This window comes from Salvelinus fontinalis, unplaced genomic scaffold, assembly GCF_029448725.1.
Source record: "Salvelinus fontinalis isolate EN_2023a unplaced genomic scaffold, ASM2944872v1 scaffold_0780, whole genome shotgun sequence".
NCBI lineage: Eukaryota > Metazoa > Chordata > Actinopteri > Salmoniformes > Salmonidae > Salvelinus > Salvelinus fontinalis.
Genome location: NW_026600989.1, coordinates 42177 through 60337, shown reverse-complemented (window position 1 = coordinate 60337; position 18161 = coordinate 42177). Strand labels below are relative to the sequence as shown.

General features: G+C 44.8%; 1 protein-coding gene across 5 annotated transcripts in view; it reads left to right on the top strand.

Annotated features, from left to right (window-relative positions):
• The window catches only part of LOC129847334 (epsin-3-like), a 28850-nt gene extending 11051 nt beyond the window's left edge, over nucleotides 1-17799 (top strand). The window contains exons 2-12 of one of the 5 annotated variants that reach the window (XM_055915094.1): nucleotides 3093-3301; nucleotides 7415-7573; nucleotides 9062-9145; nucleotides 10320-10632; nucleotides 11735-11853; nucleotides 12359-12448; nucleotides 13163-13297; nucleotides 15469-15580; nucleotides 15723-15980; nucleotides 16150-16383; nucleotides 17409-17799. In XM_055915094.1, the coding sequence (XP_055771069.1) occupies nucleotides 3233-3301; nucleotides 7415-7573; nucleotides 9062-9145; nucleotides 10320-10632; nucleotides 11735-11853; nucleotides 12359-12448; nucleotides 13163-13297; nucleotides 15469-15580; nucleotides 15723-15980; nucleotides 16150-16383; nucleotides 17409-17686 (1851 nt within the window). In that variant the 5' untranslated portion in view covers nucleotides 3093-3232 and the 3' untranslated portion in view covers nucleotides 17687-17799. Of the gene's footprint in view, nucleotides 1-3092; nucleotides 3302-7414; nucleotides 7574-9061; nucleotides 9146-10319; nucleotides 10633-11734; nucleotides 11854-12358; nucleotides 12449-13162; nucleotides 13298-15468; nucleotides 15581-15719; nucleotides 15981-16149; nucleotides 16384-17408 lie in introns of all 5 variants that reach the window. The other 4 variants (XM_055915093.1, XM_055915096.1, XM_055915095.1 and 1 more) reach the window with 4 other exon arrangements.
• Nucleotides 17800-18161: the final 362 nt, after the last annotated feature.

Below are 18161 nucleotides of genomic sequence, written 5' to 3'. Positions count from 1 at the left end.
TATGATTCACTATATATGGAATATGATTCACTATATATGGAATATGATTCACTATATGGGGAATATGATTCACTATATGGGGAATATGATGCACTATATAAGGAATATGGTTCACTATATGGAATATGATTCACTATATATGGAATATGGTTCACAATATGGGGAATATGATTCACTGTATATGGAATATGGTTCACTATATGGGGAATATGATGCACTATATAAGGAATATGGTTCACTATATGGGGAATATGATTCACTATATATGGAATATGGTTCACAATATGGGGAATATGATTCACTATATATGGAATAGGGTTCACTATATATGGAATAGGGTTCACTATATGGGGAATATGATTCACTATATAGGGGAATATGATGCACTATATAAGGAATATGGTTCACTATATGGGGAATATGATTCACTATATAGGGGAATATGATGCACTATATGGGGAATATGATGCACTATATGGGGAATATGATGCACTATATGGGGAATATGATGCACTATATGGGGAATATGATGCACTATATGGGGAATATGGTTCACTATATGGGGAATATGGTTCACTATATGGGGAATATGGTTCACTATATGGGGAATATGATGCACTATATGGGGAATATGATGCACTATATGGGGAATATGATGCACTATATAGGGAATATGATGCACTATATGAAGAATATGGTTCACTATATGGGGAATATGATGCACTATATAAGGAATATGGTTCACTATATGGGGAATATGATGCACTATATAAGGAATATGGTTCACTATATGAAGAATATGGTTCCTTATATATGGAAAATGATTCACTATATAAGGAAAATGATTCACTAGATGAGGAATATGGTTCACTATATGGGGAATATGGTTCACTATATGGGGAATATGGTCACTATATATTAAATATGGTTAACCATATATGGAAAATTATTCACTATATGAGGAATATGGTTCACTATATGAGGAATATGGTTCACTATATAGGGGAATATGATGCACTATATGGGGAATATGGTTCACTATATGGGGAATATGGTTCACTATATGGGGAATATGGTTCACTATATGGGGAATATGATGCACTATATATGGAAAATGGTTCACTATATGGGGAATATGGTTCACTATATGGGGAATATGGTTCACTATATGGGGAATATGGTTCACTATATGGGGAATATGATGCACTATATGGGGAATATGATGCACTATATAGGGAATATGATGCACTATATAGGGAATATGATGCACTATATGAAGAATATGGTTCACTATATGGGGAATATGATGCACTATATAGGGGAATATGATGCACTATATGGGGAATATGGTTCACTATATGGGGAATATGGTTCACTATATGGGGAATATGGTTCACTATATGGGGAATATGATGCACTATATATGGAAAATGGTTCACTATATGGGGAATATGGTTCACTATATGGGGAATATGGTTCACTATATGGGGAATATGGTTCACTATATGGGGAATATGATGCACTATATGGGGAATATGATGCACTATATAGGGAATATGATGCACTATATGAAGAATATGGTTCACTATATGGGGAATATGATGCACTATATAAGGAATATGGTTCACTATATGGGGAATATGATGCACTATATAAGGAATATGGTTCACTATATGAAGAATATGGTTCCTTATATATGGAAAATGATTCACTATATAAGGAAAATGATTCACTAGATGAGGAATATGGTTCACTATATGGGGAATATGGTTCACTATATGGGGAATATGGTCACTATATATTAAATATGGTTAACCATATATGGAAAATTATTCACTATATGAGGAATATGGTTCACTATATGAGGAATATGGTTCACTATATAGGGGAATATGATGCACTATATGGGGAATATGGTTCACTATATGGGGAATATGGTTCACTATATAGGGGAATATGATGCACTATATGGGGAATATGGTTCACTATATGGGGAATATGGTTCACTATATGGGGAATATGATGCACTATATATGGAAAATGGTTCACTATATGGGGAATATGGTTCACTATATATGGAAAATGGTTCACTATATAGGTGAATATGATGCACTATATATGGAAAATGGTTCACTATATATGGAAAATGGTTCACTATATATGGAAAATGGTTCACTATATATGGAAAATGATTCACTATATGGGGAATATGGTTCACTATATGGGGAATATGGTTCACTATATATGGAAAATTATTCACTATATGGGGAATATGGTTCACAATATAGGGGCATATGATGCACTATATATGGAAAATGGTTCACTATATGGGGAATATGGTTCACTATATGGGGAGTATGGTTCACTATATAGGGGAATATGATGCACTATATGGGGAATATGGTTCACTATATGGGGAATATGGTTCACTATATGGGGAATATGGTTCACTATATGGGGAATATGATGCACTATATATGGAAAATGGTTCACTATATGGGGAATATGGTTCACTATATATGAAAAATGGTTCACTATATAGGAGAATATGATGCACTATATATGGAAAATGGTTCACTATATATGGAAAATGGTTCACTATATATGGAAAATGGTTCACTATATATGGAAAATGGTTCACTATATATGGAAAATGATTCACTATATGGGGAATATGGTTCACTATATGGGGAATATGGTTCACTATATGGGGAATATGGTTCACTATATATGGAAAATGGTTCACTATATATGGAAAATGGTTCACTATATATGGAATATGGTTCACTATATGGGGAATATGGTTCACTATATATTAAATATGGTCCACTATATGGGGACTATGGTTCACTATATGGGGAATATGGTTCACTATTTAACAGTTGAAGTGTTATGTTACTTAACAGTTGAAGTGTCATAATACTGGATAATTAGCTAATTAACTAACAGTTGAGTTGATGATGATTGACTTGTATTAACACATTTTAATTGTTATTTTAGAGTTTAATTGTCTGACTATCGCTCTGTTTCTTTTGTCTTTCTCTTCTTTCTCCTTCTCTCTCTCCTCCTCTCTCCCTCTCTCCCTCCTACAGTGGTGCCTCTGACCCCCTCTACCGCCTCAACTACCTCCCTCCTCCTCCCTTTCATCCCTTTCATCCCAACCCCCTTACCCCACCCCCTCTAACATTTACCTTACACCCCTAACGCCCCCTCCCCCCCAACACGAGTCACCATGACGACCTCAGCGTTGCGTCGCCAGGTGAAGAACATTGTTCACAACTACTCTGAGGCAGAGATCAAGGTGACTGGAACTAACTCTACTACTAACTCTACTACTAACTCTACTACTAACTCTACTACTAAATATACTAACTCTACCACTAACTCTACTAACTCTACTACTAACTCTACTACTAAATATACTAACTCTACCACTAACTATACTACTAACTCTACTAACTCTACCACTAAATATACTAACTCTACTAACTCTACCACTAAATATACTACTAACTCTACTACTAACTCTACTACTAACTCTACTACTAACTCTACTAACTCTACCACTAACTCTACCACTAACTATACTAACTCTACTACTAAATATACTAACTCTACTAACTCTACCACTAAATATACTAACTCTACTAACTCTACCACTAAATATACTACTAACTCTACTACTAACTCTACTACTAACTCTACTACTAACTCTACTAACTCTACCACTAACTCTACTACTAACTATACTAACTCTACTAACTCTACCACTAACTCTACCACTAACTATACTAACTCTACTACTAACTATACTAACTATACTAACTCTACTACTAACTCTACCACTAACTCTACTAACTCTACTACTAACTATACTAACTATACTAACTCTACTACTAACTATACTAACTCTACTAACTCTACCACTAAATATACTAACTCTACCACTAACTCTACTAACTCTACTACTAACTATACTAACTCTACTAACTCTACCACTAAATATACTAACTCTACCACTAACTCTACTGACTCTACTAACTCTACTACTAACTATACTAACTCTACTAACTCTACCACTAAATATACTAACTCTACCACTAACTCTACTAACTCTACCACTAAATATACTAACTCTACCACTAACTCTACTAACTCTACTACTAACTATACTAACTATACTACTAACTATACTAGCTATACTAACTCTACTTTATTTTATACTTTCCTTCTGTGTGATGTAGAAAGTTGTGTTTGCCTGGTGTGTTCCCACCTGTGGGCCCGGGTGGATTATTTAGGTAGCACTGTGGTGTAATGTCAGGTAGCACTGTGGTGTAATGCCAGGTAACACTGTGGTGTAATGTCAGGTAGCACTGTGGTGTAATACCAGGTAACACTGTGGTGTAATGTCAGGTAGCACTGTGGTGTAATGTCAGGTAGCACTGTGGTGTAATGTCAGGTAGCACTGTGGTGTAATGCCAGGTAACACTGTGGTGTAATGTCAGGTAGCACTGTGGTGTAATGTAAAGTCAGGTAGCACTGTGGTGTAATGTCAGGTAGCACTGTGGTGTAATGTCATGTAACACTGTGGTGTAATGTAAAGTCAGGTAGCACTGTGGTGTAATGTCAGGTAGCACTGTGGTGTAATGTCAGGTAACACTGTGGTGTAATGTAAAGTCAGGTAGCACTGTGGTGTAATGTCAGGTAGCACTGTGGTGTAATGTCAGGTAGCACTGTGGTGTAATGTAATGCCAGGTAATACTGTGGTGTAATACCAGGTAGCACTGTGGTGTAATACCAGGTAGCACTGTGGTGTAATGCCAGGTAACACTGTGGTGTAATGTAATGCCAGGTAACACTGTGGTGTAATGTAATGCCAGGTAACACTGTGGTGTAATGTAATGCCAGGTAATACTGTGGTGTAATACCAGGTAGCACTGTGGTGTAATACCAGGTAGCACTGTGGTGTAATGTCAGGCAGCACTGTGGTGTAATACCAGGTAGCACTGTGGTGTAATACCAGGTAACACTGTGGTGTAATGCCAGGTAACACTGTGGTGTAATGCCAGGTAACACTGTGGTGTAATACCAGGTAACACTGTGGTGTAATGCCAGGTAACACGGTGGTGTAATACCAGGTAGCACGGTGGTGTAATACCAGGTAACATTGTGGTGTAATACCAGGTAACATTGTGGTGTAATACCAGGTAACACTGTGGTGTAATGCCAGGTAACACTGTGGTGTAATGCCGGATAACACTGTGGTGTAATGTCAGGTAGCACTGTGGTGTAATGTCAGGTAGCACTGTGGTGTAATGTCAGGCAGCACTGTGGTGTAATGTAATGTCAGGTAACACTGTGGTGTAATGTCAGGTAGCACTGTGGTGTAATGTCAGGTAACACTGTGGTGTAATGTCAGGTAACACTGTGGTGTAATACCAAGTAACACTGTGGTGTAATACCAAGTAACACTGTGGTGTAATACCAAGTAACACTGTGGTGTAATACCAGGTAACACTGTGGTGTAATGTCAGGTAACACTGTGTTGTAATGTCAGGTAACACTCTGGTGTAATGTCAGGTAACACGGTGGTGTAATGTCAGGTAACACTGTGGTGTAATGTCAGGCAGCACTGTGGTGTAATGTCAGGCAGCACTGTGGTGTAATGTCAGGTAGCACTGTGGTGTAATGTCAGGTAGCACTGTGGTGTAATGTCAGGTAGCACTGTGGTGTAATGTCAGGCAGCACTGTGGTGTAATGTCAGGCAGCACTGTGGTGTAATGTAATGTCAGGCAACACTGTGGTGTAATGTCAGGTAGCACTGTGGTGTAATGTCAGGCAGCACTGTGGTGTAATGTCAGGCAGCACTGTGGTGTAATGTCAGGTATTACTGTGGTGTAATGCCAGGTAACACTGTGGTGTAATGTCAGGCAGCACTGTGGTGTAATGCCAGGTAACACTGTGGTGTAATGTAATGCCAGGTAACACTGTGGTGTAATGTAATGCCAGGTAATACTGTGGTGTAATACCAGGTAGCACTGTGGTGTAATACCAAGTAACACTGTGGCGTAATACCAGGTAACACTGTGGTGTAATGCCAGGTAATACTGTGGTATAATGTCAGGTAGCACTGTGGTGTAATGCCAGGTAACACGGTGGCGTAATGCCAGGTAACACGGTGGCGTAATGCCAGGTAATACTGTGGCGTAATGCCAGTTAATACTGTGGCGTAATGCCAGGTAACACTGTGGTGTAATGTCAGGTAGCACTGTGGTGTAATGTCAGGTAGCACTGTGGTGTAATGTAATGTCAGGTACCACTGTGGTGTAATGTAATGCCAGGTACCACTGTGGTGTAATGTATTGCCCGGTAGCACTGTGGTGTAATGTAATGCCAGGTAACACTGTGGTGTAATGTAATGTCAGGTAGCACTGTGGTGTAATGTGATGTCAGGTAGCACTGTGGTGTAATGTAATGCCAGGTAACACTGTGGTGTAATGTGATGTCAGGTAGCACTGTGGTGTAATGTAATGTCAGGTAGCACTGTGGTGTAATGTCAGGTAGCACTGTGATGTAAAGTAATGTCAGGTAGCACTGTGGTGTAATGTCAGGTAGCACTGTGGTGTAATGTAATGTCAGGTAGCACTGTGGTGTAATGTCAGGTAGCACTGTGGTGTAAAGTAATGTCAGGTAACACTGTGGTGTAATGTAATGCCAGGTAACACTGTGGTGTAATGTAATGCCAGGTAACACTGTGGTGTAATGTAATGCCAGGTAACACTGTGGTGTAATGTAATGCCAGGTAACACTGTGGTGTAATGTAATGTCAGGTAGCACTGTGGTGTAATGTAATGTCAGGTAGCACTGTGGTGTAATGTCAGGTAGCACTGTGGTGTAATGTCAGGTAGCCCTGTGGTGTAATGTCAGGTAGCACTGTGGTGTAATGTCAGGTAGCACTGTGGTGTAATGTCAGGTAGCCCTGTGGTGTAATGTCAGGTAGCACTGTGGTGTAATGTCAGGTAGCACTGTGGTGTAATGTAATGTCAGGTAGCACTGTGGTGTAATGTAATGTCAGGTAGCACTGTGGTGTAATGTAATGCCAGGTAGCACTGTGGTGTAATGTAAAGTCAGGTAGCACTGTGGTGTAATGTCAGGTAGCTAACTATTCAGTTTGATGGTCCCGTACTCAGCTATGAATTGATACCTGTTCATTAATGATTTATTGACTACTTACAAAGCCTTTCTACACTATTGGTATCCCCTACCTTTCACACCTGCTACACTGGGGCATTGAGAAGACAGCCCATCATTATAGGTCAAATGTTACCAGAAATTGTACCCCCCCCCCCCTCTTCTAAACCTGGTGTGTGATACTACTTTCTCTCATTCCAATTACCCTCCCTCCCTCAACCAGGTGCGCGAGGCGACGTCCAACGACCCGTGGGGCCCCTCCTCCTCGCTGATGTCAGAGATCGCTGACCTCACCTTTAACGTGGTGGCGTTTGCTGAGGTCATGGGCATGGTCTGGAAGCGCCTCAACGACCACGGGAAGAACTGGCGACACGTCTACAAGGTAAACACCTTTAAAGAGACACCATTACGTCTACAAGGTAAACACCTTTAAAGAGACACCATTACGTCTACAAGGTAAACACCTTTAAAGAGACACCATTACGTCTACAAGGTAAACACCTTTAAAGAGACACCATTACGTCTACAAGGTAAACACCTTTAAAGAGACACCATTACATCTACAAGGTAAACACCTTTATAGAGACACCATTACGTCTACAAGGTAAACACCTTTAAAGAGACACCATTACGTCTACAAGGTAAACACCTTTAAAGAGACACCATTACGTCTACAAGGTAAACACCTTTTAAAGAGACAACATTACGTCTACAAGGTAAACACCTTTATAGAGACACCATTACGTCTACAAGGTAAACACCATTATAGAGACACCATTACGTCTACAAGGTAAACGCCTTTAAAGAGACACCATTACATCTACAAGGTAAACACCTTTAAAGAGACACCATTACATCTACAAGGTAAACACCTTTAAAGAGACACCATTACGTCTACAAGGTAAACACCTTTATAGAGACACCATTACATCTACAAGGTAAACACATTTAAAGAGACACCATTACATCTACAAGGTAAACACATTTAAAGAGACACCATTACATCTACAAGGTAAACACATTTAAAGAGACACCATTACATTTACAAGGTAAACACATTTAAAGAGACACCATTACATTTACAAGGTAAACACCTTTAAAGAGACACCATTACATCTACAAGGTAAACACATTTAAAGAGACACCATTACATCTACAAGGTAAACACCTTTAAAGAGACACCATTACATCTACAAGGTAAACACATTTAAAGAGACACCATTACATTTACAAGGTAAACGCCTTTAAAGAGACACCATTACATCTACAAGGTAAACACATTTAAAGAGACACCATTACATCTACAAGGTAAACACCTTTAAAGAGACACCATTACTTCTACAAGGTAAACCCCTTTTAAGAGACACCATTACATTTACCATGTCCTGGTTGCTAAAATTCTAAGTTTATGTGATGTGGCAAAACAAGCAGCCATTGTATAGAGAATCATTGTACCATCTAAACGGCTGTGAATTATATTTTCCATAACCAAAAATATTGTACTTTCAGCTGTTTGAAGCTGCTGTACAAAACCCAAAGTAAAATATGCCAAAAAATTCACTTAAGAGGGGAAGCGTAGAAATAGAGCACATAGAGCAGATCTACCGCTTCTTAGACTTGCTTTCAATGAGAATGTGAATCTGGAATAGTTACATTTTCCAGCTTTATATCAGTCTATTTTGGTCTTGTTTTATTATCCTATTCCTGTGAGTTTGTTCTCATTTTTATCATTCTATGCAGCTTTTATTGTCTTTTATCTGGATATATATTTAAGTTCTGTATTTAAATGTTTGTTTAGTATGTACAGCATGTTGAGTTGTGGTGTCTGTACGAAATGTGCTGTAGAAATAAAGTTATGTTATATGACAAGGCCCTGACGCTGCTCGACTACTTGATCAAGACCGGCTCAGAGAGAGTGGCTCAGCAGTGCCGCGAGAACGCATTCACCATACAGGTGGGTGGGGGAAACTGGGGTACGGTGGGGTGGGTGTTCTGGCACAAAATGGCAGCGAGAACTCATTCACCATACAGGTGGGTGGGGGAAACTGGGGTACGGTGGGGAGGGTGTTCTGGCACAAAATGGCAGCGAGAACGCATTCACCATACAGGTGGGTGAGGGAAACTGGGGTACGGTGGGGAGGGTGTTCTGGCACAAAATGGCAGCGAGAACTCATTCACCATACAGGTGGGTGGGGGAAACTGGGGTACGGTGGGGAGGGTGTTCTGGCACAAAATGGCAGCGAGAACTCATTCACCATACAGGTGGGTGGGGGAAACTGGGGTACGGTGGGGAGGGTGTTCTGGCACAAAATAATATAAATGCTGCAGTGGACTCCTGCTCTCCTCTCTTAGAAATAAAGGTGCTATCGAGAACCTTAAAGGGTTCTTCGGCTGTCCCCTGAGGAGAACCCTTTGAATAACCCTTTTTGGTTTCAGGTAGAACCCTTTTGTGTTCCATGCAAAACCCTTTCCACATAGGGTTCTACATGGAACCAAAAAGGGTTCTACCTGGAGCCAAAAAGGGTTCTACCTGGAGCCAAAAAGGGTTCTACATGGAACTAAAAAGGGTTCTCCTATGGGGACAGTTGAAGAACCCTTCACTAGCTCATTGTTATGGATTTATCCAAATAAATGTCACTAGAAAACAGCTTAAACAAATGGAAATGCAGCTACTTTTCTTTGATTCTGGCTGCACTGTTTGACGTGACTGTAAGTTAGCCGTCGTTGGCTAGCTAGCAAGCAAGGGATAAGAACGTTACCAGGCAGTATGGCAATGGAACATTTAGAACCAACGCCTGGGTCATACAGAACAAAAAGACTGAATGACTGGGTCACGTCCATAGATACAGAACAAAAAGACTGAACGACTGGGTCGCGTCCATAGATACAGAACAAAAAGACTGAACGACTGGGTCGGGTCTTTGCCCACTGAACCGATAGAACAAACGACCAGCCGGCTTGGGTAGCAACCCTAGATTTGTGTCTGGACTATTATCGTGTGGAAGGATGAAATAGTATGAATTAATTCATCAAAATAAAGTTTTTAATGAAAATATGTAAATCATTATGTGTATATAATATAATGCAAAGGAATCAATTTGATATTAAATCCTCATGTCTCCATGTAGACGCTGCGTGACTTCCAGTACATGGACCGTGATGGCCGTGACCAGGGGGGCAACGTGAGGGAGAAGGCCCGCCAGCTGGTGTCTCTACTCAGGGACGAGGAACGGCTCAGACAGGAGAGGAGCCAGGCATTGACGACTAAAGAACGCATGACGGCTGGAACGGGGGGAGGAGGAGGAACGGGGGGAGGAGGGACGGGACATGGAGTGGTACCTCCAGGGTACCAACCAGGGCGAAGGACCAGCCAGCCAAATATGGCAGGATTCTACGGGGAAGAGTTCATCCGCTCCCGGGGCTCGCCCTCCTCCTTTAACTGTGAGTGTAGACATTAATACTTCCCCTTTAACTGTGAGTGTAGACATTAATACTTCCCCTTTAACTGTGAGTGTAGACATTAATACATCCCCTTTAACTGTGAGTGTAGACATTAATACATCCCCTTTAACTGTGAGTGTAACACTTCCCCTTTAACTGTGGGTGTAGACATTAATACTTCCCCTTTAACTGTGAGTGTAGACATTAATACTTCCCCTTTAACTGTGAGTGTAGACATTAATACTTCCCCTTTAACTGTGAGTGTAGACATTAATACTTCCCCTTTAACTGTGAGTGTAGACATTAATACTTCCCCTTTAACTGTGAGTGTAGACATTAATACTTCCCCTTTAACTGTGAGTGTAGACATTAATACTTTCCCTTTAACTGTGAGTGTAGACATTAATACTTCCCCTTTAACTGTGAGTGTAGACATTAATACTTCCCCTTTAACTGTGAGTGTAGACATTAATACTTCCCCTTTAACTGTGAGTGTAGACATTAATACCTCCCCTTTAACTGTGAGTGTAGACATTAATACTTCCCCTTTAACTGTGAGGGTAGACATCAACGCTTCCCCTTTAACTGTGAGGGTAAACATCAACGCTTCCCCTTTAACTGTGAGGGTAAACATCAACGCATCCCCTTTAACTGTGAGTGTAGACTTTAACGCATCCCCTTTAACTGTGAGTGTAGACTAACGCATCCCCTTTAACTGTGAGTGTAGACTTTAATACCTTCCCTTTAATGTAGTACCAAATTCAGAATGATACTTTATAGACTTTTACTTCACCTGTGTGTGCTCATTTTAAACCTCTCCTTTAACTGAGTATATACAAGCACGACCACACAACTTCATACACACACACAGCACAAATTGAGTCTGGACAATCAATGAAAAAGATTAAATCTATGAATAACACAAGACAACTGGCTAAAATTTATCCTCTCTCTATATCTGTTTCTGTCCCCCCTCTCGCTCGCCCTCCTCTGCCCTCTCTCTCTCTGTTTCTGTCTCTCTCTGTCTCTCTCTCTGTCTCTCTCTCTCTCTCTGTCTCTCTCTCTCTGTCTGTCTCTGTCTCTCTCTCTCTCTCTCCCCCAGCCTCTTCATCCTCTCCTCGTGAAGCGTGTGATCTAGAACAGGCCCGCCCCCAGACCAGCGGAGAGGAGGAGCTACAGTTACAGCTGGCCCTGGCCATGAGCAGAGAGGAGAGTGAGAAGGTGAAACACACACACATTCTGAAGTGTGAGTCAGTGAGGTGGGCTGGACTCCTACACCGCCTCTCAGAGTACATCTGTCATGTCAGTGATGTCACCAACACCAGCTCAATGAGCTCAACAGCACCACTGTGTGGTGGGACAGACTACTACACACAACTGCTGGGGTGTATTAACTAGGGCCCAAAGGGAAGCAAACTTTGGGGGGGGGACTACATGAACTTGTCCAATAGGAAAAGCTTGTTTTTGTTTTTCCGTTGCAAAACATGTAGCTACCGTGTGCACTAATGAATACAACCCTGCTGTGTCCTTTCCTTAGCAGTGATGTGGGAAAGTGTGTTGCTGTGGTTACCCTCTTACTCCCTAGGTTCTTACTGCAGCTGGTCTGTCTCTGTCTCTGTCTCTGTTCTCACTCTCGCTCTCACTCTCGCTCTCTCGCTCTCTCCTGATTGATGCTGAATGCTCATTGGTTAGTCAGATGCTAATCACTGACACAACCCCTCTTCAGCTGGCCCCGCCTCCTCCCATTGCTATGGAGACAGATGATGACACACAGCTACAGATAGCTCTGAGCCTTAGCAAAGAGGAGCACGAGCAGGTACACACACATACACACACACACACACACTGCAGATTGTCCCTCCTCTGCCTGCTTCACCAGTGTGTATATGGTAACCTCCTGCAGTGCCATGTGAATCCTGTCCTCTAACTAACCATTCTGTCCCCCTCCAGATTCCATCCTTACCTCTGTCGGCTCCTTCTCCTAGTTTAATCTTCCATTTTTCCTTCATCCCTTCCTCCCTCTCATTCTCCCCTTTCCTCCTCTCCCTCCCTCCCTCCCTCTCTCCTCTCCTCCTCCTCATCCCTATCTCTCCCCTCTCTTCCTTTCCCTCCCTCTCTACCCTCTCCTCCCTCCCTCTCTCCTCTCCTCCACTCCTCCTCTCCCTCCCTCTCTCCTCCTCTCCCTCCCTCTCTCCTCCTCCTCATCCTTCCCTCCTCTCCCTCCTCTCCCCCTCTCTCCTCTCCTCCTCCTGCTCCTCTCCCTCCTCCTCTCCTCCCCCTCCTCTTCTCCTCTCCCTCCTCCTCCCTCCCTCCTCTCCATTACAGGGCTGTATGGTTGAGGTGACCTTAACTTTGTCCTTCTGCTTCCTCCTTTACTGGCTGATAATATCAATCCCTTTCCTTTTCTGTCTTTCTTTCTAACAGTTCAGTTGTTTTCCTAAAATATAGTGAAAATAATTGTAATGTGTGTGTGTGTGTGTGTGTGTCATGTCTGCGTCGTGTGTGTGTGCGTGCATACGTGTGTCCACAGTGTCTCCATGGAAACTGTGTTGATGATGTCACCATGCCGCCTCTGCAGGACCAGCGTCGTCTCCATGGAGACGAGTCGTTTTTACAGAGAGTCCTGGACGAGAGCAGGAGGGACAGTCACACAGGGACAGGGGAGGTGAGAGACAGAGAGTCCTGGAGGAGAGACAGATGGGACAGGGACAGGGGAGGTGAGAGACAGAGAGCCCTGGAGGAGAGCAGGAGGGACAGTCACACAGGAACAGGGGAGGTGAGAGACAGAGAGCCCTGGAGGAGAGCAGGAGGGACAGTCACACAGGGACAGGGGAGGTGAGAGACAGAGAGTCCTGGAGGAGAGCAGGAGGGACAGTCACACAGGGACAGGGGAGGTGAGAGACAGAGAGCCCTGGACGAGAGCAGGAGGGACAGTCACACAGGGACAGGGGAGGTGAGAGACAGAGAGCCCTGGAGGAGAGCAGGAGGGATAGTCACACAGGGACAGGGGAGGTGAGAGACAGAGAGTCCTGGAGGAGAGCAGGAGGGACAGTCACACAGGGACAGGGGAGGTGAGAGACAGAGAGCCCTGGACGAGAGCAGGAGGGACAGTCACACAGGGACAGGGGAGGTGAGAGACAGAGAGTCCTGGAGGAGAGCAGGAGGGACAGTCACACAGGGACAGGGGAGGTGAGAGACAGAGAGCCCTGGACGAGAGCAGGAGGGACAGTCACACAGGGACAGGGGAGGTGAGAGACAGAGAGCCCTGGAGGAGAGCAGGAGGGACAGTCACACAGGGACAGGGGAGGTGAGAGACAGAGAGTCCTGGAGGAGAGCAGGAGGGACAGTCACACAGGGACAGGGGAGGTGAGAGACAGAGAGCCCTGGACGAGAGCAGGAGGGACAGTCACACAGGGACAGGGGAGGTGAGAGACAGAGAGTCCTGGAGGAGAGCAGGAGGGACAGTCACACAGGGACAGGGGAGGTGAGAGACAGAGAGCCCTTGAGGAGAGCAGGAGGGACAGTCACACAGGGACAGGGGAGGTGAGAGACAGAGAGCCCTGGACGAGAGCAGGAGGGACAGTCACACAGGGACAGGGGAGGTGAGGGGGTGTGTGAGTGAGAGAGAGAGAGAAGCGATTCCCAAACCTTCCATAACAAAGCCATCACCTACAGAGAGATGAACTTTGAGAAGAGTCCCCTAAGCAAGCTGGTCCTGGGGCTCTGTTCATAAACACAAACACACCCCACAGAGCCCCAGGACAGCAAAACAATTAGACAAAACAAAAAGATAATTACTTGACACATTGGAAAGAATTAACAAAAAAACAGAGCAAACTAGAATGCTATTTGGCCCTAAACAGAGAGTACACAGTGGCAGAATACCTGACCACTGTGACTGACCCAAACTTAAGGAAAGCTTTGACTATGTACAGACTCAGTGAGCATAGCCTTGCTATTGAGAAAGGCCGCCGTAGGCAGACCTGGCTCTCAAGAGAAGACAGGCTATGTGCACACTGCCCACAAAATTAGGTGGAAACTGAGCTGCACTTCCTAACCTCCTGCCCAATGTATGACCATATTAGAGAGACATATTTCCCTCAGATTACACAGATCCACAAAGAATTTGAAAACAAACCCGATTTTGATAAACTCCCATATCTACTGGGTGGAATTCAACAGTGTACATCACAGCAGCAAGATTTGTGACCTGTTGCCACAAGAAAAGGGCAACCAGTGTAAATACAACCCATATTTATTTTCCCTTTTGCACTTTAACCAGTTGTGCATCGTTACAACACTGTATATATACATAATATGGCATTTGTAATGTCTTTATTATTTTGTAACTTCTGTGAGTGTAATGTTTACTGTTCATTTTTATTGTTTATTTCACTTTTGTATATTATCTACTTCTTGCTTTGAGAGAGAGAGAGGGAGAGAGATGAATATGCTTTGTTATGGTTTTGAAGGTCAGATAGCAACCAACAAGGTGCCTTGTGGGGGATCGTTTCAGCTTGTTTTGTCTCGTTATTGATACCATGTTATCTTGTTTTGAGGTGTTTTGACTCGTCTATGCTAATATTGAAAACATCCCCTAGTTAGCTAACCAACCGCTGTAACGATGTATTTGAGAGACAACAAGTGCTCATTGTGCAGATGTATTAATGGTTTCAATAAACATTTTGGAGACTAAAATCTAGTTTACATGTTGTCAACAATGTAAGCTAGCCCGGCCTGTTTTGTCCCATAGCTGCTGAACAATCAGCCCATCACTCTGAAGGCAGCATGACGTCTCCTTGACAACCAGATGCTTGTGATTCTGTTTCTCTCCAGTCCGCCATGTCCAACCTGGTGGATATCTCTGGCCCCTCTGAGGCTCCGCCCCCAGCTGACGACCTCTGGAACGCCCAGCCTGCTGTGACCTCTGACCCCTGGGACTCTGTGGGTGAGTGGTACACGCTCACACACACACACACACACACACACACACACACACACACACACACACACTCACACACTCACACACGCACACTCTGCTATGCAAACTCTGCATTGCAAAACGTGCGCACCCTCTCTCTCAACAGCAGTCCACTCCAACACTCCTGTGATTGGTAGTCCCTGGGCGACCCGCCCCTCCTCCAGCAGCCCAACCAATCCCTGGGCTCCGTCACGCTCTCCCACCTGGGAAGCTCCGCTCACATCATCATCCAGCCCTGTCAATCACGGCTGGGAGAGCCCGCCCCCTCTTACAGTGGACGGTACTGATAGGACGGATCTCTTCTCTGTCAGGGAGGAGGAGGAGTGTAAAGGAGAGGAGGGACCACCTCAACCTGGCAGTCCTACTGGTAACACACACACACACACACACACACACACACACACACACACACACACACACACACACACACACACACACACACACACACACACACACACACACGTGTTTGTCTTCCTGTGTATGTTGTGTTTATACTGCATGTTTTCCTGCTCATGTCATTACCTCCCCCTCTACAGGACCAGACCTGTTTGGGGAGCGTGTTCTGTCCCCCGAGGTCAACGGGCGAGGGGGGGGCAGTCCGGAGATGTTTGACCTGTCCCGTCTCGGCCCCCCCCAGGGCTCCGCGGCCCCCCGGATGTGTCGCACCCCAGAAGCCTTCCTGGGACCTACGGGGGCGTCGCTCGTCAATCTGGACGCACTCATCCCCCCTAATCCTCCTAGCAGGACCCACAACAACCCCTTCCTCTTAGGTGAGGAGAGACACACACACACACACACACACACACACACACACACACACACACACACACACACACACACACACACACACACACACACACACACACACACACACCTACCTACTGTCAAAAATAAACTCACACTGCCAATGTCTAAATACTATAACTTTCTCCCTCCCTCCTTTCTCTCCCCCTCCTTCCTCCTCTCTCTCACTCTCTCCTCCTCCTTCCTCTTCTCTCTCCCCCTCCTTCCTCCTCTCTCTCACTCTCTCCCCCTCCTTCCTCCTCTCTCTCACTCTCTCCCCCTCCTTCCTCCTCTCTCTCACTCTCTCCCCCTCCTTCCTCCTCTCTCTCACTCTCTCCCCCTCCTTCCTCCTCTCTCTCCCCCTCCCTCCTCTCTCTCTCCCTCCTTCCTCCTCTCTCTCACTCTCTCCCCCTCCTTCCTCCTCTCTCTCACTCTCTCCCCCTCCTTCCTCCTCTCTCTCTCCCTCCCTCCTCTCTCTCTCCCTCCTTCCTCCTCTCTCTCACTCTCTCCCCCTCCTTCCTCCTTCCTCTTCTCTCTCCCCCTCCTTCCTCCCCTCTCTCTCCCTCCCTCCTCTCTCTCTCCCTCCTTCCTCCTCTCTCTCACTCTCTCCCCCTCCTTCCTCTTCTCTCTCACTCTCTCCCCCTCCTTCCTCCTCTCTCTCCCCCTCCCTCCTCTCTCCCCCTCCTTCCTCCTCTCTCACTCTCTCCCCCTCCTTCCTCCTCTCTCTCCCCCTCCTTCCTCCTCTCTCTCACTCTCTCCACCTCCTTCCTCCTCTCTCTCTCTCAAAGCAAGTGAGGTAGATCATATACAAAAGTGAAATTAACAATAAAAATGAACAGTAAACATTACACTCACAAAGTTCCAAAAGAATAAGGACATTTCAAATGTCATATTATGTCTATATACAGTGTTGTAACAATGTGCAAATAGTTAAAATACAAAAGGGAAAATAAATAAACATAAATCTGGGTTGTATTTACATTGGTGTTTATAGATGTGTCTCTCTCTCCAGGTCTGTGTGTTCCCTCTCCCACCAACCCATTCCACTGTGACCAGCCTCGTCTCACGCTCAACCAGATGCTCCGTCCCTGTTCCACCTCCCCACTCCCCCCTCATACTCTCCCCTACAGCCCCTCTCTCCCCCTCCCTCTCCCACACCCCATCCAGCCCTCCCCCGGCCTCCTGGACCTCCCCTCTAACCTCCCCCATCCCCTCCTCCCCCTCTCCCCCGCCCCGGCCCACCGCGTGCCGCCCCAATCTCACACACACAGCCACAACCCCTTCCTCTGAGGCCTGAGGGAGATGGAGAGACAACTGGTTCTTCCTCTGAGGTCTGAGGGAGATGGAGAGACAACTGGTTCTTCCTCTGAGGTCTGAGGGAGATGGAGAGACAACTGGTTCTTCCTCTGAGGTCTGAGGGAGATGGAGAGACAACTGGTTCTTCCTCTGAGGTCTGAGGGAGATGGAGAGACAACTGGTTCTTCCTCTGAGGTCTGAGGGGAGATGGAGAGACAACTGGTTCTTCCTCTGAGGCCTGAGGGGAGATGGAGAGACAACTGGTTCTTCCTCTGAGGTCTGAGAGAGATGGAGAGACAACTGGTTCTTCCTCTGAGGTCTGAGGGAGATGGAGAGACAACTGGTTCTTCCTCTGAGGTCTGAGGGAGATGGAGAGACAACTGGTTCTTCCTCTGAGGTCTGAGGGAGATGGAGAGACAACTGGTTCTTCCTCTGAGGTCTGAGGGAGATGGAGAGACAACTGGTTCTT